At 53.1% G+C, this 24,822-nt stretch overlaps 1 protein-coding gene and 1 non-coding gene across 2 annotated transcripts in view; one reads left to right on the top strand and one right to left on the bottom strand.

Moving 5' to 3' along the window:
• Positions 1-4,278: 4,278 nt before the first annotated feature.
• Positions 4,279-24,822, top strand: part of LOC138919054 (ral-GDS-related protein-like) — a 52,685-nt gene continuing 32,141 nt past the window's right edge. The window contains exons 1-14 of the mRNA XM_070243048.1: positions 4,279-5,920; positions 7,114-10,774; positions 11,527-11,637; positions 12,668-12,849; positions 14,204-14,397; positions 14,540-14,919; positions 15,678-15,893; positions 16,248-16,351; positions 16,854-16,923; positions 17,031-17,057; positions 17,973-18,050; positions 18,484-18,558; positions 19,112-19,144; positions 19,511-19,632. Coding sequence (XP_070099149.1) covers positions 10,607-10,774; positions 11,527-11,637; positions 12,668-12,849; positions 14,204-14,397; positions 14,540-14,919; positions 15,678-15,893; positions 16,248-16,351; positions 16,854-16,923; positions 17,031-17,057; positions 17,973-18,050; positions 18,484-18,558; positions 19,112-19,144; positions 19,511-19,632 — 1,760 coding nt within the window. The 5' untranslated portion in view covers positions 4,279-5,920; positions 7,114-10,606. The remainder of the gene's footprint in view (positions 5,921-7,113; positions 10,775-11,526; positions 11,638-12,667; positions 12,850-14,203; positions 14,398-14,539; positions 14,920-15,677; positions 15,894-16,247; positions 16,352-16,853; positions 16,924-17,030; positions 17,058-17,972; positions 18,051-18,483; positions 18,559-19,111; positions 19,145-19,510; positions 19,633-24,822) is intronic.
• On the bottom strand, positions 14,600-14,724 carry MIR8923-5 (microRNA mir-8923-5). Its single transcript, NR_128221.2, is given in 1 exon segment — positions 14,600-14,724. It is a non-coding gene; the product is annotated as a microRNA mir-8923-5 (primary transcript).

Below are 24,822 nucleotides of genomic sequence, written 5' to 3'. Positions count from 1 at the left end.
CGCCAGCAGGTGCATAGGAGTCAGCCTGCTGCTGGGCAGGCCGGCTCTGCGTCTGCGATGAAGTCGGTCCCTCCCTCTCCTCCTTGTGGGAGATTTGTGATCACTGACTCAGCCTCCTTCTCTGTCACTGGTCTCTTCAGTTGTCTGTTTCCTCATGGGTGAGACTGGGTAGGTTGCTTCTAGGAACTTACTCAGTCTGCTGGGTCACCCATTGTGTTAGTGAGCCAGAGCTCAGAAGCATCTCTATGATCTTTTTATTTCTGAAGCATCAGTTGTAAGACCTGCTCTTTCAATTCTCATTTACTTTACTTGATTCTTCTCTCTTTTCTGAGGCATTCTATCTTCTAAGCATTGGTCCATTTTCTTTTTTCAAAACATTAGCTCATCCTTTTGATCTTTTGCCTTCCTCCTCTATTTCCTTTTTTCTGTTCTCACCTTTGTGACTTCCATCTCTCTGCTAACTTTGGGTTCAGTTTTCCCTTTTTCTAGTGCTGTGTGTTGTCAGTTAGGTTGTTAATTTGAGATCGTTCTTTAAGATGTTACAAGTTAATCACTGTAAACTTCCCTCTTAGTATTATTTTTGCTGCATCCCGTAGTTTTGTTGTGTTTTTAATTCTTTTTGTCTTGAGCTATATTTAAATTTCCCTCTTGATTTCCTCCTTGACCTAATGTCTGTGTAAGAGGCTGCTGTTTAATTTCCATCTCTCAGGAATGATGCAGGTTTCCTTGCGATGTTGATTTCTAGTTTCATGCCATTGTGTTCAGGACAGATACTTGGTATAATTTCAGTCGTCTTAATTTTGTTAAGATTTGTTTTGTGACCTCAAACATGATCTCTTCTGGAAAATATTCTGTGTGCTCTTGAGAAGAATGTGTATTCTGCTGCTCTTCAATACAGTGTCCTTAGTATTTAATGTCATTTATTTCTGCCATTTCCTTAGTTTCTGTCTGGATGTTCTATCCATTGTTGAAAGTGGGGTCTTGAATTCTCCGACTTTCAACTTGTATAATGTAGTCTTCAGAATACATAAATATCTCTTAGAAGTCAGTAATAAAAGAGAAATAAAACAATTAAAATAGGCAAACGGTTGGAATAGACATTTCTCCAGAAGATATTCAGATGGCCCATAAGCACAAGAGAGATGCTCGATGTCATTCATGATTAGGGAAACGGAAATTCAAACCACAATGTGCTACTGTTTCGAACTCAGTATGTAGGCTGTATTCAACATAAAGGAAAATCACAAGTGTTGGTAAAGATGAGGAGCAAGGGGAGCCCTCATACATCACTGGTGAGAATGTAAAATGATGCAGCCACTGTAGAGAATAGCCTTGCGTTTCTTAAGATCTTCGAGCAATCAGTACCATTGAGCTGGATAGTCCATTGTGAGGCGGCTCCAAAAGAACATGGAAAACATATGGTCACTCACAGGAAAACCTGTCCATGGACATTCAAAGCAGCAGTATTCGCAGTAGTCCAAAAGTGAAAGAAACCCAACTTTCTACCAAATTATGAACACATAAAGCAAATGTGGCATATTGATACTATGGGATATAACACAGCCCTAAAAAGGAAGAAAGCACTGCGACGTGCTCAGCCCTGGATGATCCTTAAAAAAAGTGTCTAATTGAAGTGGTACACAAAGCCACAGGTTCTTTGATTCCATTTGAATGAAATGTCCAGAATACCAAATCCGCAGGGAGAGGAAACAGATGAGGTGCTTCCATGGCCTTGGGTTAGGGCAAAGCACAGAGGGAGTGAGTGTGGTTTCTTTTCAAGGTATTAAAACTGTTCTGGAATTAGATAGTAGTGATAGCCACACAACATTCTCATTGTCCTAAACGTCACTGACTTGTGTACTTTCAAATACTTAAAATGGTGTATTTTATGTTGAGCAGATTTTCTTCAGTGAAAATTTGAAATTAGGGTAATTCATGCAGCTATTAGGGGTAAGGCACGGTGTAGCCCTGAGAGTAAACATCTGATTAGGGTCTAGTAGCAAGTACGAAAATCACACAAGCAACAGTCTGAGATCCAGTCCATAGTCATGGTCTCCACCTTGAAAAGACCAGCCAAGAAAATAGGTCAGTGGTCTTGGGGGCCCTGGGAATCTGTTCAGAGATCTCGGTTATACTCGACAATATTCTCACCTCTTGGACCCTCTGGTGTAGGTAGGTTTGAACTTGTCAGTTGTTGATGTCCATGCAGGTGGTAGACCATGGGAGGGCCCCGACCCCTCCTTCCTTGGCCAGTAGAGATAGTCTGAGGCCAGGTGGTTTCCTAAAACCATTTGGCAGAGACTTAGGCGACTGTCTTACAAGGAGTAGAAGAGTCTCATGGAGCTGCTGTCCGTGTTGGGTTGTTTGTCCACACTTCTGGGTGGCCTCAGTTACCTGCTTTTCTGTGGCTAGGGCCACTCCTCTATGCCAGTCCAGTCATCCTAGTAGAACAGACATATCTCTTTGGGTCGGTGGTAGCCTGGCAGGGCAGGAAACTCAGGGACTTGTGGCCTGTGGGGTGCACCTCTAGGGGCAGGTCGGTGGAGACAATGATGTACTGCAGAACATCGCCTGGGGAAAGCTGGTCAGAGGATGTGGGGGAGAGCGGGGTACCAGGGAGCGCTGTGTGATGTGCGCCCACAGGAAGACCCGAAAGTGGACGTTCCCACTTTAAAATATTCACAGGGCTCTTGGTGGTCAAACCAGTGATTGGTGCCCATCTAGTGGCTCCCTGTGCTCTACGATTCCAGGTGATACAATCAAAGCGTGTGTGGGCCAAGAGCTGCTTGTGCCCGGGCACAGAATCACCAAGGTGGCCTCAAAGGCTCCCCCAAAATGACTCCTCAAAAAACAGCTGGGGCAGAAAATGTGTGGAGTATTTTGAAGGGAAGCTTGGGGCAAAGATGCTGTTCGATGGAGCTGGCTAAAATTGAGTTTCTCATCAGGGCAGGCACTTCAGCTGGGGTACCGGTGATTGGAGGCCGTGTGACAGGCTCACCAGTTTCTGAGTCCCGATGCTGGGCAGCCCGCTCAGCCCACTGGACTGATGAAGTGGTGCTTACGAAGCCTCTTGCTGGCCTTGTGGAAAGCAGGGCAGTGTGGTGGGAGAAGTCGTGATAGTGTCAGAGGGAGTCATGGCGGGGTTTGCGGTGTGGAAGGGGGAGAACTGGAGGCAGGTGCAGTGGATGTGTGACCAACAATGGTCAGGAAGGGAAACCCGGGTGTACCCGGGGCCAGCAGGGGGCCAGCAGAGTCATGTGTCAAAACCAGACGGCGGGCCCCAAGAGGAGCCTCTTACGCTAAGCCCCACCTCATCAAACTGAGTCTTGACTTCATTAGATTTTCGACTCTCCCGGAAACAGAATCTTAAACCAGTGGATTAGGAATCCCCCAATCAGCACTAGGTAGGTATTCCACGTCATAGACTGCTGCTGTCCCCTGAGGAAAGTAACCTTGCAATAACCGAGCGATCTTCCCGCCTGCTGTGACTTCTTTTTCTTCTCCCTTTTGCCTTTCAAAGTCTTTCATTCTGTACAGCTCCTTGGAGCTGCTTTCTATCTGCTAGTTTGGATGCCTCTGGATGCAGGAATTGGTGAATAAAGCAATGAAGTTCTTTAGACTTACACAGTTGTATTTTCTTTCTTAACAGCTTGGTGGCAGCAGCGGGATTCGAAGGACACTTCTCATGGCTTCGGGGATGAGAAACACATGCATTGGTACCCATGAAGCCTTTGGATTCTCCATCTTTTTTGCTGTCTCTGAGGGCTGTGGGTAAGTGTCTCGTGCATCTCAGCTCCACTCTCCCTGCATTGAGCTCCTGAGCTAAGTGTCTTTCCAGGCGCAGGTTAACGGGCCAGTGTAGTCTGACAGGATGCTCTAGCAGAGCATCTGTCTCAGCCCTGGGTTCGTCCACAGTGCCAGTCAAAGTGGTAGCAGGCAGCTGGAGCTGGCAGATGGTTCCCTGGGACGCTGAGTCTCTAGCTCTTGGTTAGTCCACAGTCCCAAATTTGGTGGGGTCTGCTGGTTCTGCCTGCAGTCCCAACTGTTAGGGTCTGCTGGTTCCGTGCGTAGTTCTGGCCAGGGGAGAGGGTGGCACAGACGTGTGCTACATCCACACCCAGTCCTTGAAAACTTCCCACATGCATTTGACACGCATTTTTCTCTCCCTTGACTGGATGCAGATGTCGATGAGTTCTGAGGAAATGCTGAAGGCACAGTGTGGAGGAATTCTGGGACCCTGCGTGACTACTTGGAAGAGTGCTGTCCCCTCCACCTGAACAACCACCTGGCACTACCAGAAATGAGAGGTATCCTGTGATCGTGGATTGGAAGCCTCCTTGTTGTTAAGATGTCAGCTTCCTCCAAAGAGATGAACCAATTAAATGCAGTCCTTATAAAAATCCCAATGACATTTTGTGCTGAAAGACACCCATCCTAAAATTCATATGGAATCTCAAGTATGCCCAGATGTCTAAAATAGTCTTGAAAGGAAGTACTAAGTTGGAGGACTCTGTTTTTACTGATGTAAAACTTGCTACAAACCTACGATATCAAAACAGCATTGTAAGGGCATAAAGACAGACACATAGAGCATCGGAACAGAATAGAGAGCCCAGAAATAAGGTGGCCAAGGTTGTTCAACGTGGAAAAGACAGTCTTTTCAACCAGTGGTTCCTGAAAAAGTGGATATTTTCATGCAAAATCTAAACTTGGATTCTGACCTCACGCCAGATATAAAACTTAATTCTCAATGGATCAAGACCCAAATGTAAGAACTGAAACACTTTGAGGAAAACAGGGGACAAAACGTTTCACAATAGGACTTGGCAATGATTTCATGGATATGACACTCAAAGCATGGGCAATAAAAAACAGAGTACAGACGCCAAAATTCGTGAATATTAAAACCTTTTCTGCCTCTGAAGACAACATCAACAGAGTAAAAACACAACCCATGCAGCATGGGAGCCCATATTTGCAAATGATCTATCTGACAAGGGCTGAATCTCCAGAATAGACATAGAACGTCTCAACTCAACAACAAAAAAACAAACAACCCAAATCAAAAATGAGCAAAGTACTTGAATAGACTTTTCCTCCAAGAAGATACGCAAATGGTCAACAAGCATCTAAAAAGATGCTTAATGTGACTAATCACTGGGGAAATGTAAGTCAAAATCTCAATGAGACACCACCTCACATCCATGTGACGGCACCCCCAAAAATCAGACAGTGAAGAAAGGCATGCTGGCAAAGGTGTGGAGATATTGGACCCACGTACACTGTGGCTGGAATGTAAAATGTTATAGCTGCTGTGGAAATCAGCATGGCATTTCATTAAAACAATTAAAAATAGAATCACTAAATGACCCAACAATTCTACTACAGGATATATACACCTCAGAGCTGAAAAGTTGGTCTCAAAGACATATTTGAACACCCATGTTCACGGCATCATTGTTCATGATCGCTGAAACGTGGAACAAGCCAAGGATCCATCCAGGGATGAATGGAGAAGCAACATGGGCATGTATATATATACAATTGCATGTTATTCATCCTTAAAAACTAAGGATATTCTGAGATATGAGACAACCTGGATGAACCTTTAGGAAATTATGCTAAATGAAATCAACCAGTCCCAAAAATACTGGCCTTGTGTGACTCCACTTATATGGCATTCCTGAAATGGTCAGATTCAGAGAGACGGACAGCGGATGCTGTTGGCCAGGGGCGGGAGCAGGGGAAGGGGAGTGAGCGATGAGTGGGGACAGAGCTTCAGTTCTGTGGGGTGACAAGAGTTCTGAAGATGGACTGTGGTGATGGCTGCACCACCGTACGACTGTGGCCAACACACTGAAGATGCGCGTAAGGAAGTCAATGTGCTTGATGGCGTGCGCACAGTAAAATGGCCAGGACGGTAAGTTTTACATTATGTGCGTTTTAAGCCAATAAAAATAGATTTTCTGTTAAAAGTGCAAATACAAAGAAATGAGCAGAGGATGATTTAGTGTTTCCATTCGTGCTCTTCCATTCTGACCCTGGTGTTTGTCTCAGCCCTTATACCTGAGGCAACTTTGATCAGACAAATGTTTTCATTCTGGGCCTAAGAGAACCTTGAAATCAGAATTATACAGAACTCTGCAAAATTTTTGTGACCATGTATTTTTCAGAGAAAACATAGACATTTTTAATATTAAATTTAAGTTTGTTTTATATCAGTTTCAGGTCTACATCAGAATGATTCAATATGTGTGTATATTGTGAAATGATCACTATAAGAAGTCTGGTTGACGTCTATCATCAAGAGTTACAAATGTGTTTCTTGTGATGAGAACTTCTAAGATTTACGCTATTAGCAACTTTCAAAATGCAATATAGTATTATTAATTCCTTGACTGCTATAAAATAAGCACCATAAAACAATTCCAGTGTATCCATTTTGTTATTGTCACTGAATCTATTTTTTCTCAGAATCAATTAATTGTTATGCAAATGACTGAATTTCTTTTAATCTACATCATAATGTACTGACTACAGGTTCTGACATTTTAAGTTTTCTTTAGGTGTTATTCTTTCTAGCAAGTAAACTTTCCTGAATCTTATCAGTCATATCAAAATATATTCGGATGTATTTCTTCTTCCATCGATATTTAGTCACTGATAAAGTTCACCGTGTGCCATTTTAACCATTATCAGTTTTGTGTGCTGAGGGTGATTTTACCCAGTAATAGACACCGTGTAGGTTCGAAGTCTCCTTGGAGGATAAACAGTGGGGGGAGGTCAAAGCATGGAACTTGTTTCATTTGCAGAGGGTCCATTTTGACTTTGCTCTTACAAAACGTGTTCTTTGTCCATTTGGGAATCTGAGGCCCAGAAAGTTGGAGGGACTGACCCAGACCTCAGGAGGGGGTCAAAATCCAGAGAATCCGGCAGGGCTCTGGCTTCCTCGGCCAAGGCTCAACCCCTTCCCTTCGGGTTTTCTTTGGAAACAGGGACCTCATGGTCCTAGGGGATCCCTGCCCACCCCGTCCATGGGGGGGTCATCTTCCTGTTCGCATCCAATCATGCACAGGCACACTCACACCGATTTCTCCTGTGTGGACCATGCAGGGACCCCAGGAAAGAGCAGACACCAGGGAAGTGACAAGAGGCCGAGGAGAAGGCAGTTGGAGGCAGCTCTGCCATGAACAGTAGCATCCGTCCTCCTGGCTACATGACCAGAAGGCCCGAGACGGACCGAAGAATCCCTGAGGTTTCTAGGTGTGTACCTGTTCCAAGGGCATCCCTGACCCAGCCTGGAGGGCACAGGACTGGGGAGCTGGAGTCCACTTCTGTGGGCACCTGCTACTCTGAGGAGCCGTTCTCCTCTTGTGTAGACATTGGGTAGAGGAGAGAAGACCTTGGTGTCCTCCTGTGTCAAGTGGAGTGCGTCCAGCGGGTGACTCCCTGGGTTCCGTATGATGCTCACGAAGGGTCTGTGGCCCTTGGTTCTCCATCGATGACGCCCTGTGCTCTGAGCACCTGAGAAAATGCTTTCCCACAACCTAGAGATCCTAAGGAACTGAGACAGGCTTGGGGGCTTGGGAGGATGAGAACCTGGGATAAGGAAGAACATGCCAGAGCACTGTGAACTAAGGCCAGAGTCCAGGGACAAGACCAGTCCTTGTTGGACTCCCGGGTCCTCACTTGGCAGGAGAGGGGAATCATTGCTTGGCTGAGGTTAGGATGCCTCCTGAGAAAAGAGGACACCCAAGTGGAGGGACAGAAAGATGAGGGAGAGGGAGGCTCCTGAGGTTCCTCCCACGGCCTGGAAGCCTGCAGGTCCTGCTCCTTTACCCCTGGGACAGTGGGGAGCCTCTGCCTTGAGGACACCCAAAGAGACTTCCTGTTTGGTGGCTTCTGCCAGGGCTGCAGTGCTGGTGCTGGCCACCAGGGGGCAGGCAGCCTCCAGCGTCAGTGGTGCCCAATGAGGTTGGGTTTTCACTGTTGTCACTTCTATTGGGATGTAATTGCCACACAGCACTGCCTAAGTTAACACTGCTGTGTGGTACATTTCAAAATTGCTAAGAACCAAGAAGCTAAACTTCTCATCACAAGCAAACACTTACTTTTCTGTTTTCGGTGACGGATGTTAAGTGAACTGGTGGTGTCATTGCGCAGGCTGTGTGCATCCAGTCCCTGTGCTGACTTCTTAAACTTACACGGCGCCCACTCAGCCTGCCTCAGCTGCTGGAGCAGTGAATAGCCGTGCAGAGGCCTTTCCGGCTGTGCCCCGCCTCAGAGAGAACTCACTCCTCCTGGTACTAGCGCTCCTCTCCACAGTCTGACTTGGTGAAGAGCAGGAGGGAGGGGACACGAGTTTCACAATTCTTCACTCAGCGACTGTGCACCGAGCACTCACCCTGTGCCAGGTGCTCAGGTGGGTGTAAGTGCAGGGCTGACAGTGACTGAGTGGTCCCTGCCGGTCAGGAGCTCACACTCTGGAGGGGACAAGGACAAAAGCATGAAAGCAAAGACATGAGAGGGGAAAGAGCCAGCGCTGAGGGGACATTCAGGGGCCTGTGAGGGAGGGCCGGGGGTCACCGGGTAGGGGTCTGAAATGCCACACTGGGGCGACATTTCCTGGGACCAGAATGACAAGAGGGAGCCAGCCCTGCACAAGTCTGGGAGCGGCGTGTCAGGGAGAAGGCACCCCTGCTGTAGACGCTCATGGGCAGAAGGGGGTTTGGCCAGAGGATGTGAGAAACGTGGCCAGTGTGGCTGGAGGGAGCCTGGGGGGAGAGAGGAGGCGGAGGAGGGCAGGGCCAGATCCTGGGGCCTGAAATCACGGTTCCAGTGCCTTGCATCTGTAAACGGCAAATGCCTCATATCTCACAATTTTTGTGGTTGAGGAATCAGACATAGATTAGCTTGGTTCTTCTGCTCGAGATGCCTCAAGGCCGCGGCCGCGGCCTCAAGTGATGCTCAACTGGCAGAGGATTTCCTCTCAGGTTCACTCAAAGGAGTCGAGGTGCACTTTGGACTCAGAGCATGGGTTCCTTTCTGTCTGTTGGCCTGGGCGCTGCCTCGGTTCTCTCCCATGTGGGCCTCTGTGTATGGCAGCTCAAAACGTGTGTGCTTGATTCCACAGCTCAGGGACAGGAGAGCGAGAGAGACACGGGAAAGAGAGAGAGACGGAACTTAAGAGAGGGAATAAGAAAGAAGTGAGAGACTTTCTGTGTTTAAAATTTAGACATGACACTCGTCCACATTGGCTGTGTTCTATTGGCGAGAGCCAGTCACTAAGCACTCAGTGGTCACACAGGAATCTGTGAGGGATGTGTGTACCACGGGTGGGGATCTCTGGGAGCCACGGTGAAGGCTGCCCACCTCACAGATCAAGATGAGGCTCTTGGGTCTCTTTCTAAACAGAAGAGGAAACAATGGAGAGGTTTGAATCCAGAGGATGACAGTGTCTGGATTTCATTCATCAACCCTCTCCTTGTGCTGACATTGAAATGAGGCCAAGAGAGGAAGTGCCTGTTGCAATAGTGCATTGCTGAACCCAGGCCTGGTTTGAGTGGTGTTCATGCTACATCCCTTCTCGTAATTCTTCCATCTCTTTGTGCATTACTTGCACTTGACACCACCTCACAGGTGGTATGGATATTATTTCATATACACCTGATGATGTCCCTAGCAAGTAGATTCTAGGCGGATTCCCCTTGTGAAGGTTTGGAGACTGGGGAGGCCCTGAGAGGCACAATGAGTTTTCCAGGACAGAGAACTGGTAAGATAAAGGAGGTCTGAATTCTGCTCTGCCTCCTCAAAGCTGGGACCCTCATCACATTCCCAGGGAGCTGTGGCTGGGGCTGTGAAAGCTCCTCATGTAGAGTTAAGAAGAAGACATGGGGGTGGTTTGGGTAGGTCCGAGTACAGGAAGCAGCCCAGGTAATGGAATCTTGAAAAAGTGACCTCACTTCCTTGGCGATAGACCCCAACAGATTTAGAACTCTGGTAACCAGGCAGTTAATTCTAGAGACAGACCCCTAGCCAGTTCATTTGACTGGAGAAACTTCAGAGTACAACATGTTTACTTGTTGTGTACCAGTTTTCAGAGGCTCTAGGCTCAGGAAAGCCCAGAGTGTGAGACTGTTGTGTTGTTGTGGACATCGGATCAAGCCTCATGGCCAATTTGGCAGGAGGTACCCAAAGGTAATGTGGGGCAGCCCAGGGCAGCCCACTGTAGGGCAGGACACAACTCGGATCCCACCTGAGCAGCCCCATAGCCCTTGCACCTTGTGTGAGGGTTTGTGTGTGAGTGTCGGTGTGTGTGTGTACGCGTGGGCGCTGTGCGGGAAGGCAGCAGGTGAGGAGTGGGTCCCTCCTGGGCAGGAGGAGAGTGTTATGTGCTGTCAGCCAGGTGAGTCTGTCATATTGATACCCCGGGGCTTGGCTGGCAGCCTGAGCAGCTGGGTGCTGGGATCAAGCTGCTCTGCCCTTGTGTTAATCCTGAGCCGTAGAAGTTTCATCTAGTTCCCTCCCTGGTCAGATGTCTGTGCAGACGTCCCTCTGTGCCTGAATTAGGGAACAGAATTCCTCATGGGGGTGTCCCCCTGTGGCGATGTGCAGGCAGGCCCCTGATGCCTCCTGGCCCATCTGCCGGGCACTGTCTTTCCAGAACTCCACGCAGGAGATCTTTGAAGAGCTACATGATGGGTTCGACTTCTCTCCCTCCCTAGTCAAGGGGCAGGAGCAGCAGGCCGCCAGCAGCATCCTGTGCCGGTCTGAGGTGAGAGCAGGAGCAGAGGGTCTCCCCGCCCACCACCCCAAGATGTTCAGGTTGGGCCTGGAACCCAGGTCCGAATCTGAGCACACCCCTGGTGCCCTCACAGGGCTTTCCCACTGAGTGTCCTACGGCCTTACTCCCAAAGGAGTCTGGGCCTCCTCTCCTCCCCAGCCAGCTGAGGGCTCGGGTGGAAAGACACTCTCCACATGTTTCTTGGAATCGTAGAGGAAAGGTTTACTGTTGTTGTCACTTCTCACGAGGCCATGAGGACCTTAGCATTTTGCTCCTGTTTTGATTGATGTAACTTCCCGGCTGGGAAGCTGTAGCACTCAGCGCCACTGTCCTTGCAGACCTGCTCCAAGCCTCACAAATCATCACACTTGCTAGGCTGATTACACACAAAGAGCATGGGCGTGGATTACAGGATTCTATACATTTCTCTGCACCGTGTCATCTCACAAAACACTTCGAATCAGAGCAGTTTGTTACGTGCTGTAAAACTGGTGAGTCTGTGATATTCATACCCCAGGCTGGCAACCTGAGCAGGTGGGTGCTGGGGATCAAGCTCCTCTGCCCTTGTGTTAATCCCGAGCCTTAGAAGTTTCATCTAGTTCCCTCCCTGGTCAGATGTCTGTGCAGATGTCCCTGTGTGCCTGAACTAGGGAACAGAAATTCTCATGGGGGTGTCCCCCTATGGCGATGTCCAGCAGGCTCCTAATGCCTCCTGGCCCGTCTGCCGGGCATTGTCTTTCCAGAACTCCACTCAGGAGATGTTTGAAGAGTTATGTGTTGGGTTCGACTTCTCTCCCTCCCTAGTCAAGGGGCAGGAGCAGCAGGCCGCCAGCAGCATCCTGTGCCGGTCTGAGGTGAGAGCAGGAGCAGAAGGTCTTTACCCCCACCCCCCCAAGATGTTCAGCGTGGGCCTGGAACCCAGGTCTGAATCTGAGCACACCCCTGGGGCCCTCACAGGGCTTTCCCAACGGAGTGTCCTACGGCCTTGCTCCTGAAGGAGTCTGGGCCTCCTCTCCTCCCGAGCCAGCTGTGGGGTAGGGTGGAAAGACACTCTTCACGTTTCTTGGAATCATAGAGGAAATGTTTAATGTTCTTATCACTTTTCACGAGGCCATGAGGACCTGAGCATTTTGCTCCTGTTTTGACTGATGTAACTACCCGGCTGTGATGCTGTGTAGCACTCAGGCCACTGTCCATGCAGACCTGCTCCAAGCCTCACGAATCATCACACTTGCTGGGCTGATTTACACATAAAGAGGATGGCGGTGGGATTACAGGATCCTATACATTTCTCTGCTACTTGTCATTGCACAGAACACGGCAACTCATTGTAGGCCGCTCAGGTCAGGAGCCGAGGCCTTAAGTGACTTCATCATATTCCACAGAGGAGGACATTTTGCACAGTGATTCAGCCTTTCGATGCTGTTGGACCTTGACATGACCCAATTCTGTTGCCATTTGAGCCAACACTGCAGGGCACATTTTAAGCGTGTCCGAATAGACTCTAAGTTTTCCAGGTCTGCCATGACATAGAACCGCAGATTGGCGGAAGGTCACTAATCATCTCTTTGCTCCTGTCTGTGGTGGGGATGTTCATTGGTGACTCCCTGGGATAGTGCTCTTACCTCAGGCTCTTAATGCACAGAGGTACAATTGTTCCTCAGGTCACAGAATGCCTTGAAGGTACTGAGTGTTTGTCATTCCCCTAAAAATCAAATTGTACTTTTAAGTCCAAAACCATTTTCAAGGCGGGCTCTCGTCCCTCTTGCACAACTTCCTGAGGTGCTGGGAGGTTCTGGTCTGAGCTCCAGACCCTGATGCCCCTGGTGGTTCATGGTGACTCCACTGACTCTGTGTCCCTCCTTCTCCACGTGGTATGCCAAGGAACCCACCCTGTCCGTGGCTGAGGCCCGCACGATGCTGGCCCTCAAGGCAGGCGCAGTGCAGAAGGTGGTAGGCTGCCTGCAACCATCTTTCCACGGCATATCCATCTCCGTCACCACCTTCCCGTGTGTGTACCAGGCCTTCTACCCGACCCCACAGGTCCTGGACCAGCTGCTCCAGAGGTGAGTGCCCACCCCTCCACAGCACAGCGGGAGTCTCCCACCTAATAAACGTGTGCCTTGGGAACGTCCCCACAACTCTCTGAGCGTCACCTTGCTCATCCAAATAGTGGGGTGGTAAGAGGATGAACCTCACAGGGTCACTGAAGGAAATCACGGGAGAAAGCACGGCAGACGCTTGCCTGGTGCCGGACTCCACAGAAGGGGCTGCTGCTCATGCTGCGTGTCCTCACGCTTACAGCTTCCGTCCCCAGTGAGGAGACTCCCTGCCTCTCCCCTCGCTGGCCTGTGGCCTTCCTGAGTGTGGAAAAGTACATGAAAGCAAACTGTTTTCCTATTGGCAAGACAATTTAGCGAGTCCATCTAGCTGATCCTGGTCCTTGTCTTCGGTGCGGCCAGAGCAGTGGTCTCTGTGGGCAGCAGAGGAGGCGCAGGCCCACTCAGAATTCTGGGAAGGCTCTGGATGGGGTTCATTCATTCAATACTATATGTTAAGCTCCTACTACATTCATACCCTTTCCTACACACTAAGGATGTCCAATGAAGGAAGCAGACACTATCCCTGGGGCTCAATTCTAGCCTGAGAGCTAGAAGCTCACTTCTGGGCATCATGAGTATTGATGCCCAGAGGACGTTAGATGTCACACCCTCTTGGCCTCCTCTAGATATGGATGCATCCTCTCATAGTCAGACCACGATGACAGACTTCAAGGACCAACTAAGACCATGAGTGGTGTTGGGTCCAGAGGGAGGGCCTCCTGTGTCCACAGAAGGGGCTAGGAGACCATGGGGACTGTGGCTATGGATGGACTGGCAGACCCTGGATCTCACACCTCTTGGGGTTTCTGTGGGAGGCCTGAGGTCTGCGGTCTTCCCTACAGGAGGAAATGAATCAAAGAGACCTGTTCATGGGGTGCCAGTCCCGCCATGGGAAGCAGAGGAGAGGCTGGGCTGAGTCGGCCACTGAGAGACTCCTCGCTTCCACAGTTCCCTCTCCCTCTCCCTGCCCTCTGCACATGCACCTCTCCTAAGCACCGCCACTGGGGCCCAGAACAGTAGGTGGTGAGCAGCCTGGTCACAAATCTGCCTCCAACCTCAGTCCTGATGCTCGAGCGTTGAGGATGGGGCAGGCTATGTCCAGGCCCTTTGGGAAAAGAGTGTCAGGTGGAAGACCAGACTCACACAGGCTCTCTGTTAGATTGGCTGATGACCAGGCCTTCCAGTGCAAGGACAGCCACCCAGGGATTGGAGTGGCTGGTCCACCCTCTGGGGCTCAGGCACAGAGAAGGTGCTGTGGGAACACAGTGTGGAACAGCAGGCCAGGCCTGTGACTCTCTTCACACATGCCTCTCCCCAGTGCCCTCTCTCCCATCTGGGGCCCCCGGCCTCAGGAGAACTCCCAGGATATGTGGCAGATGCTGCGCCACTCCAGGATCAACCTGACGTTGGCGTATCTCCAGGACCTCTTGCCTGGCTCAGTCCTGAAGCACCAGGCCACCCCTCTTCTCATCCAGGTGGACCTTTTCCAGGCCACTGAGTTGGAGACAGAGGGTAAGGGAGACCGTAGGCTTGGAAGACTACCCCAGTGGGTGGGTCACGACTGGGGATTCATTTAAAGACAGTGGGATCTTTCCTGTTTGGGGAAAGGCACATGGAAAGCAACTTATGTAGCTGACCCTTTCTCTTTCTCCAGCTCCTGCCCCAGCTCCAGCACTTCTGCCAGGTGCAGAGGCAGAAAAGGGGCCACATCTGGAGCTGGACGGAACTCCAGTTCTATTTCTGCCATCACTTCTAGCGCTGGAACCGGCAGCAGCGCCCTCAGCTGCTCCAGACCCCGAGCGAGTGCCATCAGCAGCCCCAGCCCAAGTGCCAGGTCCTGAACTGGACTCAACGGGACCAAGGGGTCTGCTGGGATTTCCACCTCAGGCTCCAGTAACAGCCGCAGAATCAGCTCCGGTTCCAGAGGCTTCCCACCCCTGTCGAGTGACCGGGAAGAAGCAGCCCGATGGGAAGCCTAGCCTCATGGCCTTCTCCCCAAGGGACGTGGCAGAACAGCTGACGGCCATTGACGCGGTGAGCACCCGGGCTCTCAGGGCGGGGTGGGGCAGGCCACCCCTATGCCATCAGCTGGCCCAGACCTGCTTTTCCCTGTGGCGGCTCCTGTGACCTGGGTCCCAATCCCAGCTCCACCACTTCCCAACCATGGGATCTGGGCAACTCCCCAGCCTTCGTGTTCCACCCTCACACTGTAGAGATGGGGACCAAGAGGCCCTGCTGGACAGAGGGGCTGAGCACATGGAGTGAAGTAGAACACAGAGGAAGCCTGGTGGGGCCTGGCCCGAGAGGTCGGGGAGGAGAACTCACTGTGTGCAGCCAGGAACTCAGGCGGCCCAGCCATCTGCTCGGGATGCTCAGCAGCCTCAGCATTTGTGATGCACCAGTCGTGTACTTCACTAAAAGGGAGACAACCTGACAAAGCCCGTGGGTGTAGCTGGCACAGGGGAATGTGCAGCGGAATGGGGCCTGGGACCAAGGATGCTCAGGATGCAGGGAGATGCCCCCTTGGGAGGAGCCAATTGGAGCAGCCCTCTGGAGCTTGCAGTTTGTGGGGGTGGGCTGTGTGTAAATGCTCCTGTCCTTTCCCCACCAGTCTGGAGTCCCAGGTCCTCCTGTGCTGGGTGCTCTCAGTGGAAGAACAATGAAAGCGAGGGGCTCCCACCACGCTGAGAACACATCCTCAGCTTCCTGAGCCCCTCCTTAGACTGGTGACTCCTGCTTGGACACTCAGCTGGGCCGTGGCAGGGCTTAGTGACACTCCCCCTCCTCCCCAGGAAGTGTTCAAGAACGTCGAGCCCTCTGAGTGTCTGGGCTCCACCTGGGGCAAAAGAAACCGGCCCGGACATGAGAACGTGGCACCCACCGTCTGGGCCACAGTGGTGCAGTTCAACAGAGTAGTAAAGTGTGTCATGACGTCCTGCCTTGGGGACCCAAACGTGACGGCCCGGGGCAGGGCCAAGGTTCTGGAGCGGTGGATCGAGGTGGCCAGGGTATGCGGGGGCAGACCCTCTCCAGAGCCGTGGAACTGCCCCTTCTCCTTGATCAGCTCTCAGGACTGAAGGCTGCACTCTAAGCCCCTGCACAGTCGCTAGGTCCTTCCTGTCAAGGGCACACTGACCTTGACTCGCATGTCCCAGTGGTGGGATGCTCACTTCCTCCCTGGCTCCTTCCTACTTTGAGCGAAATTCCTCCTCCCGGAAGTGTTACTCTTTGGTCCACCTGTGCCCACCCTGGCACCCTGGTCATCTGTCCCACTCAGGAGGGAAGAGTGGAAGGGAGGGGGACTGAAGCCAGAGCAGACAGGGCTCCTGCTCCCCCTCCCAGCTCCTCCTCTCCCTCCTCAGGAGTGCCGAGCCTTGAGGAACATCTCCTCCCTGCACGCAGTCCTCTCGGCTCTGCAGAGCGTGCCCATACACAGACTGAAGAAGACCTGGGGGAAAGTGTCCAGGTGGGGAGGCCTCTCCGCAGGAGGACCAGGGGGAGGAGGGAGCTCCCACGTGTCTGCCATTGCCCTCTCATCGGCTGGATCTTCCTGGGTGGCAGTAAGCCCTGGGCACAGGGCCTGGCTGGGTGTGCAGTGTCCCTGATCCTCACTGGCAACTTAGGCCCCCAGTTCTGCTTCAGGAATCAGGTTCCCTGGCTGTCACATAGTAGGTTGAACCAAAGTGGAGATTTTCAAGTGTTTGCCATACAGCAACAGAACTCTGTGCCCAGTCGGAAACCAAACTGGTCAAAATACAGCTGCTGCATAGAAAAGGCAGTGGCAGCCCCAGGTGACCAACGTGAGAGCCCCCTCTGCAGTCCCATGGTGACGTCAGTGCTCAGAGGACCCCCACGAAAATCCTCATTCGGGCAGTTTGGATTTTCCAGATTCTCATAGAGAAGGGACTTGCACTTATGCCCCCTGCCCCATTGTTCCTGAGTTTCTCCTTCCTCCTTTCCCCCCTCAGGAAGAGCTGCCGAAAATTTAAAAAGCTCTGTGATGAGGACAACTCCCTTAGCTGGGAGATGCTCATCAAGGTAGAGTGGAGGCTGGCATGTGGAGGGAGAGGCGGGGTGTGGGGAAGGGGGACGGGGCAGGATGTGGACGGTCATTTCTCACTTGGAGTTTCTGTGTACAATTCCAGTCTTCCCTGGATGAACAGGAAGATGGGGTATGTTTGGTCCATGGGCAGGTGGGGGAGGTGTTTGTGGGGTGGGAAGCCCCGGTCATGGCAGGAAGTGGGGGTGTCTGGGCTGATCCCGGAGGGGATGCCGAGCTGGCCGGTTGAGCAGGGGCTGCCTTCCATTTTGGTCCACGCTGTCAGCACTTAGATTCTTCCAGGCTGTTGCATGGATGGGTTGGACGGGCGTATGTTTCTTCCCTGAACCAGCTCAGTGTGTCTTTAGGAAGCCAGGCCCCCACTGCTCCTTCTGTCTTCACCACTTCTCCACGAGGAGGGCTCCCTGCCTGCCCTCGGGATGGGCACTGCCAGGCATTCCCCCAGGCCAGGTGGACAAATGGGCTGCCCAGCCTTGAGTCTGAATGACTGGAGCATGACAGATGTTTGTGCATGTGTGACTCCCCACTGGCCCTACCACGGTCCCTGCTAGTCTGTCCCTGTCAGGAACACTCACCTGGGTCCTAGTCAGCAGTAACTGGTGCCCAGGTGGCTTATGGGAAGTGTCCAGGAAACTGGTGGTGCTCAGTGGATCTTTCCTGAGTGGACCTCATAGGCTTCACATGAAAGAGAAACCGAAGTGTCCTCTCAGCCCCGCCCCACCCTTTCACGCTGGTTGGGGTGAGAGCCAGAACCATGTAGACTGACGCTGAGTCCTCAGGAGCCCCTGCGAGGTAGGGGGAGTTGTCACACTTTCCAGACGAGGAGGCTGACTCAAGGAGGACAGGCGTTCGGCCCAAGGTCACACAGCGAGAGTGTTGGAGCTAGGATTGTTCTAGAATCAGAGTGTTCTGGAGGATGGAGTAGCATGGGTACCAGCTGACTTGGTTCAGACGTCCAGGGCTGAGGTCAGAGGGGCTGAGGAGAAGTGGGGTGAGGGGAGGATGGCCTCCTTGACCCTGTCCTCAGTCCTGGCAGAAGCAGCCCTCCAAGTTTGCCACCCTGCTGAGGACCCTGCAGAGAGGCCGGAAGAGGCAGCAGCAGAAGGTGAGTGCGCCTGTGGGGAGGGGCTCCAAGGTCAGAGGAGGGGACTCTGCCCTCCCAGCTGGGGGCTCCAATCCAGAGAGGGGGCCTTCCTCCTGCAGCCCTCCTCCTGTTGCCGCAGAGCCTGACACCCGCCCTTAGAAGTGACCAGGAGGAGGGCCTGGGGAGCTGCAGCAGGGTGGGTCGGGAGAGTGGAGGGGCCAAGGATTAAAGGCCCTGTGACCAGCCAAAAGCAGGCCCTGGGAGGTGACCAGGAGGAGTCTGGTGTTCTTGGAGGGTGAGGGGTGGGGATTGAGGTCCGGCTATAAAGGATTTGAGGCTGCTCCGTGTGGGGACCCCGGGCTGGGCCAGGAGGCTGAGCATGAGGAGTTTTCAGGGGAGGGTCATGGGGACACCTGAGACCAGGGCCTCATCCCATCTAATCCCAATGGCACAGGGCATCGTCCCCTTCCTGGGCAGCATGCTAACTGACCTGATCATGCTGGACACTGCCATGGAGGATTACGTAAATGTGAGTGAGCCTGGGTGCCAGAAGGGGGTGACCAGCTTGGGACTTGGGAAGACACAGTCACAGCACCAAGACCTGAGTGGTCAGAATGTGGTAACTTCCTGTCATGACAGCCTCCCAGGCTCCCCTGTGGGCTGGGACAGTGTGCCCCTCTTAGGCATGAGGGAACGAAGGTTCCATGTGGAGCCGGTCCCGGGTCCCCAGGCTGGCGAAGCAGCAGAGCTGCCCGCCTGCAGAGCCGCATGGGTTTTGTTGGAGGCGAGAGAGAAGTCGGCCTCCAAGTCAGGCAGCACATTGCTGGAGCTGTCCCTTCCTGCCTGAGGACTCAGCCTCCCTGTCTGTCATCAGAGAGGCTTGGGCTACAGGGTCCTTGAGTGTCGGCCCACATATCCCCCCTTCTCTGGAGCCCAGAGCCTGGCCTGGGTCCAAGTCCTGTTTTCTGTCATGCCCAGCCCCCTCCTGGACCTGGAGCAGGGCACCATGAGAAGGGGTGCACCCGGGGGCTTGTCATAGCTAGGGGGCTCGTTCTGATGGACTTTTGCTGTCTGCCTTCCAGGGCAATGAGATCAACCACGAGAAAAAGAAAAAGGTGAGCAGCTGTGGCCTTCCATGTCAGGGAGGAGAGGGGTGTTGAAACCAGAGACACCCCTGGGCAGAACTCTCATGGGCTCCACCCCCTGTGTCTTACATTTATTGAGAGTGTTGGATGACAGAGAATCAGGAGACCCATCCAGTAGGGGGGTGGGGGCTGCGGTGGGCATCAAGCGAAACTTTGTGCAGGAGGGGCTTATACCCATCTCTGAGAACAGGTAGGACCTGCATGGAATTGGAGGGAAGGAGGGTCCCATGTGAGCAAGGACCCAGGACAAGTCCCCTGCCCCACTCCTCACCCCCTGAAGACCCTGCAGCATCCCCAGCAGGCTCTGTCGGCATCGTCTCCTTTCTCTGGTCCCAGGAACACAGCGTGATGATTGAGATTGTTCAGCTCCAGGAGGCTGCAGAGAATTACAACCTAGAGCCCCAGGAGCTATTCAGGTCCTGGTTCTGGGACATGGAGCAGCTCAGTGAGGATGAGAGGTGAGGCCAGCCAGGAGATGGGCAGGAACAGGTGGACTCTCCCTTCTGGCCAGTCCGGAGAGCCTGAGTCCATGGCTCCCTTGTCAGCCCTGACTTGTCCCATGGCTATGGCTAGGGCACCTGGACTCCAGCTGCTGGGCAGATGCTGGGAGGGACACCTGGGCTGTGGATTGTGGGAGGCTCACAGGTGCCACTCTGTCCTGTAGCTACATCCTGTCCTTCCTTCTGGAGCCCCCTTCGTAGTTGGCCAGCAAATCTCTCCAGGCCCAGAGAGCACGGCCATCATGAAGCTGAGGAGGGAGTGAGTGTCCCGTGGTCGTATGTCCTCTTCCTTAGCACTGGGAAGCCAGCTGGGGCACTCAGGGTGCAAGGGCCCCACCGCCTGCCACCCCTTCCTGAGGCCAATTTCCATCTCTGTAGGGGTGAGAATCACTGCTTGTAAATAGTTCATGCCAGATTTGCAGACTGTTGTATTAAAGTCCTGTTTCTCTTAGAGCCTGGGAGTGGTGGTTCTTTCACATTCTTTGCTAATTTAAACGCTGTCCAGACTCTCAGATTCCTCACTGGAGTAAGACATTTTGCAGTCATCCGATTATTGTGTGTGGGAGAGGGGGGAAGGTGCAGCCCCTCCCTGGCTGCTGAAGGAGACCCCCAAGTGCCCCTCCTCAGAGGACAGGTCCGTGTCAGCATCGTGAAGCTGGGCCAGGAGCAGAGACAGCCCCTCAGACCCCTGAGATGGGAGGACGAGGTGTTTTCTCAGGCCGAGCATCCACCACGGAAATGTGGGGGGCCCTAAAGCCACCACTTGCCAGGCCCAATCTGTGCCCCAGGGGTGGGGCTGCCCATCCACACTCTGGAGGGAGAGGAAACATTTCCTGCGTCTCTTGTGGACGTGTCTCTGGACCCCATGTTGGGAACTTGTAGTTTTCTAGTTCAGCCTCTGGAAACGCATCAGCTCTAAGTGGGGAAAACACGTAAGGAGATCAAACCGTGCGTGTGGAGAGGACAAGGCCAGGGGAAGGTCATTTGTGCAGGGACTTTGGGCAGGCAGGACCTCCCCTCCTCAGTGTCCCCCTGGGGCTCCATGCTCACCCTTTCCCTGGCCTGGAATCCTGCTGGGAACTTGTCCCCGGCTCCGAAGTCCTCTCCCTGCTCGTCTCCTCTCCAGGGGAACACTTGTGGTGCAGCCGTCCAGGCTCCAGCTGGGCCCCGTTCCCGACACCCTCCTGCTCCCTGTGACCCAGGACCCCAGCCCCTGCACTTCCTTCTTCACTCTTGTCAAGTCAGAAGTCCCCTCAAGGCCCCACCCTCCCTCAGGTGCCTCACAGCCACTCCTCCCTGGCTGGCCTGATGGACCAGGATGGGTTCTGACAGGCGGGATAAGGGTCCATGTACCTGGCCAGACAAAACCCCCACTCGGTCCCTTGCTGACCAAGGTGACTTCCGGGTCTGTGTGGTGCTGACGTCCTTGGTCTAGGAGATCCGTCCGTCACACCCTGAGTCATGTTATTCCTGACTTGTCCTACGTTCCGGCTGGGCCGGAGCCCATAGACCTTTGCCCCTGGGATGGCTGTGCTCTCATCCACAGTCTTGTGCTGTGGTTACCTCCTGGGCTGTGTGAGCCATTTCTGTTGGGGGCTTTGAAAGCTGAGGCTGAGAGGGGCAGGTGTAGGGATGTCCTCCAGGAGAATGCCACCCAACTATGATCTCTGGGCATCCATGGACACGGCCTTGCCTGTTTAAATCCTGAAGGGCTGGCAGTATGGGTGGACAAGAGCCACTGCACTGAGTTCACCCAGAGTCCCCACCCGGTGATCAGCAGCTCAGGGGTCACCGCCGAGTATTGTGAACGTGCTCCCACGGAAACACCCAGTCACAGCAAGACCCAGATGACTTGTTTAGCGGTTCAGAGCTCTCCCCTCTGGATGGAGGCTGCCAGTGGCCCTCAGACACACAGGGGGCCTGGCCTCTGCCAGCATGGCCTTCAGGCTGCGGCAGGGACGGAGCACACATCCTGGTTGCCCACGGCCTCCCTGACAGGGCACAGCCATCCAAGAACGTGACTGGCTACACGGCAGACCATCCTTTACCTCCAAGAGCAAGAGAAGCGCCAGGACCCAGGGCTGAGCAGGGCCGGGGAAGGCAAGAGGTCTAGGTTAAGAGTCTTTGTGCGTATCCACTCATTTTGCCCTCAGAATAATTTGGAGTGTTGTGGGTAATATCCCAGGTTTTTAATAACGTAGAGGAAGCACAGAAAGGAGGAGTAATTGGCCGTTGTCACCCACACCATCTGGCCTGTCCTCCTCAAACATGCCTGGGCTCTCTTGCTCCCTCACCTCCGCTCTTCTTGCCCGCACCTAGAATGCCTGCCCAACGCATCTCCGCCCCCTCAGACAGATGGCTTAGCCAGGGACTCCATCTTGACGCAGGGAACCTGTTGTCCTCGATGTGACCAGGGCCCAGGTCAGTTCTGAGTTGGTCCCCCTCCCTTGGCCGTGAGAGACAGAGAGAGCTCAGTGTGTGCCTGATTGTCCTACCAGATTAGAGGCTGAAGTCATGAATTTCCTTCTATCCCACCCACGATCAGGCCCAGAAACGAAGGAGCAACTGGAATCTTGTTGGATTGGGGGCACATTTTGTGCCAGAGAAGAATAGCGTCACACAGTTAAATGGTCCTGGTGGGAGACTTTACGACGTTCTTCAGTGACACAAAGTTCTGCCGTGTAGTCTCACTAGCTGTTTCTTAACAAGCATCCCCCCAAGGCTGCTCCTGACCACAGAGAGTGGGAGTCAGAACTGGGCAAAGTTTCATCATCAGAACTCTTCACTGGTCTGTGGTCTTTTTGCCAAGAGAGTGAAACAGACCATGGGAGACGTCCCTGCTCCCCGCAGTTCTCGTGCCATGAGTGCCATCCCACCCCATTGCAGGGGACAACTGCTGGGTAGTCGGGCCTTCTCTCAGGAGCAGACATTTTGGAATGGCCTGGGAGCAGATTTAGGAAGTCAGCGTCTGCTCTCCGACCATGTCTCCAAAATCTTCACGAGCTCACAGGAAGCAGGACCTGGTTTTGAGTTTCTGAGCATGACTACACTAAGGTGGTCACTCAGGGCCTTGCCCAGGAGGCACCTCCTCCTGGAAGCAGCCGAGATGCAGGGACCTAGGCTAGCATCAGAGCAGATGGCCTGGGGGAGTGGCAGCTTGTCTGTGGTACTCAGAGGCTGTTTAAAAGCATCCTGGATGGTAGGAGGTGTGAAAGAAGGAGCTGGACCAGGACTCCTGGGAGCTGAGGATGGCTGGAAGGATGTGAGGTTGTCACACAGAGCTGGGTGTCCACCGTGATGGAAACAGAGGTGAACAGAGGCCAGGGCAGTGCTGAGTGTCCACAGACCAGTCAAAGCCAACTGGTGGGCTTCCCAGCAGAAGGTAGAGCCCAGTAACAGGGGTGTGAGGGGTGGGAGCAGACAGTACACAGCCTGGAGCGGGCAGGAGTTGGAGGCCCAGAGAGCTTGTGGTGAACAACAGGGCACGTTAAGGAAAACGGGGCCCCGTCTCAGAGAACAGCAGGCATGCAGCCTGGGCGACGGATGGAACCTCAAACAAACAGGGCTGGAGCCCTCAGCCAGCACGACTGGAGTTCATTTCCAGAAAAAAGAGAGGCTCCCTGCCACGAGGGCACGACCACGAGGCTTTGGGGTTACCATAGCCAGGCTGGAGGGGCTAAGCCTCCTGATGTCCTGGGTGGAAGGGCTCCCAGGGCATGGGGTATGGAGCAAGGGGGCAGGGAAGGGGCACCCGAAACACCTCAGGAGCCCAGGGGAGCCTAGGGTGCTTGTTAGCTGGTGTCCACCCCAAGCGTGGATTCAAACGGGAGTGCTGACCTGCTGAGTGGTTCAGGCCCCAGTGCCTGCTGGCCTGCTGCCCCTTCCTCGCCCTGTGGCCTGGGACCGGGATGTGAGAAAAGCTGCTGAGCACGGGCTTGGTGTGACCATGGCCTACAGAGGGCATGCCAACCACACTGAAACCTGCATCCAGGAGGCATGTGAGGCCCGGCAGCACCTCTCAGGAGGGCCCAGGATGCGTTTTTCGTGTCCTAACGACAGCAACAATAGTTCCCTAGTGGAATGTGTCCTTATGTGAATGTAGCAATGAGGCAGACGGAGCTGGAAGGAGGCACAGAGATCCCATGCTAACCTGTGCATTGTATGGGAACCTGAAGTGCAAAGGGCCCAGGAGCCGCTGCGGCTCACGTGGAGAAGCTCAGTCACTCAGCGAATGGATGGGGGCGTGAGCGCACACGGGCCAGAAACCAACACCAACTACCTTTGCTCCATGCACATCGCTCTGATTTTGAAGTGTTTGAGCTGAACAGACCATTTTCTTAACTAAACAAATGTCCAACTGATGCCCCCACTGATTCTGAAGGGGCCTCTTTCTCAAACTCTCAGAGCCACGCTGGCGGGCATGAGACCGCTCCTTGTCCCGACGGAGCTCCGCTGCCTCTTTCTGCCTCCAGCGTCCCTCACATGTGTGGCAATCTTCCTCTCTTTTGTCTGTGGGACACCTACCACAGCATGGCTTGATGGACAGGGCATAAGTCTGCGCCTAGGATTTGAACCTGTGAATTCTGGGCAGCCGAAATGAAGCATTTGACTCAGCCACTACACCGCCGGGTAGGTTTTAATGCTTAAATATTCTTACGACATAAATGTGATGGAAAACTATGGCGCCTGTGTATTTTAGTTGGGGATATAACGCCTCCTTACTTTTCTACAGGATTCTGCAGCATTGTCTTGCGCCTTCTCAGCCTCAGCCTGGAATCAGCCTTTTCCTCAAGGAGCACTGGCTCCTTGTATGAGACCTTGGCATTAAAAACGTGCATCTGTGAGCTCAGTGTGCTGGTTGCTCCGGGGTGTCCTTGCTTCTTGGCCCTCTCGGTGGCAGGATGCTTAAGTTAGGCTGGTGTGCTGACCTTACCGTGTGTACACTGTCTGCTGTATATGTGTCTATATAGAAACAGCCATGTTTAGATTAAGGTCAACGTCAGTTCAGAGCACGGCTTCCCAGTCGAGCGAATGGCCACATGGAGCCCTCCAGCCCGCGCCCTGCCCTCCCCGAAACCTGCCCCTGCAGTAGTGGAACCCTGGCTCCTGCCGTCTGACGACCACTCAGTCCTTTCTCCAATCCCGGTC

The sequence above is a fragment of the Equus caballus genome, chromosome 19 (assembly GCF_041296265.1).
Source record: "Equus caballus isolate H_3958 breed thoroughbred chromosome 19, TB-T2T, whole genome shotgun sequence".
Taxonomy (NCBI): domain Eukaryota; kingdom Metazoa; phylum Chordata; class Mammalia; order Perissodactyla; family Equidae; genus Equus; species Equus caballus.
This window is presented reverse-complemented; position numbering and strand designations above follow the sequence as displayed.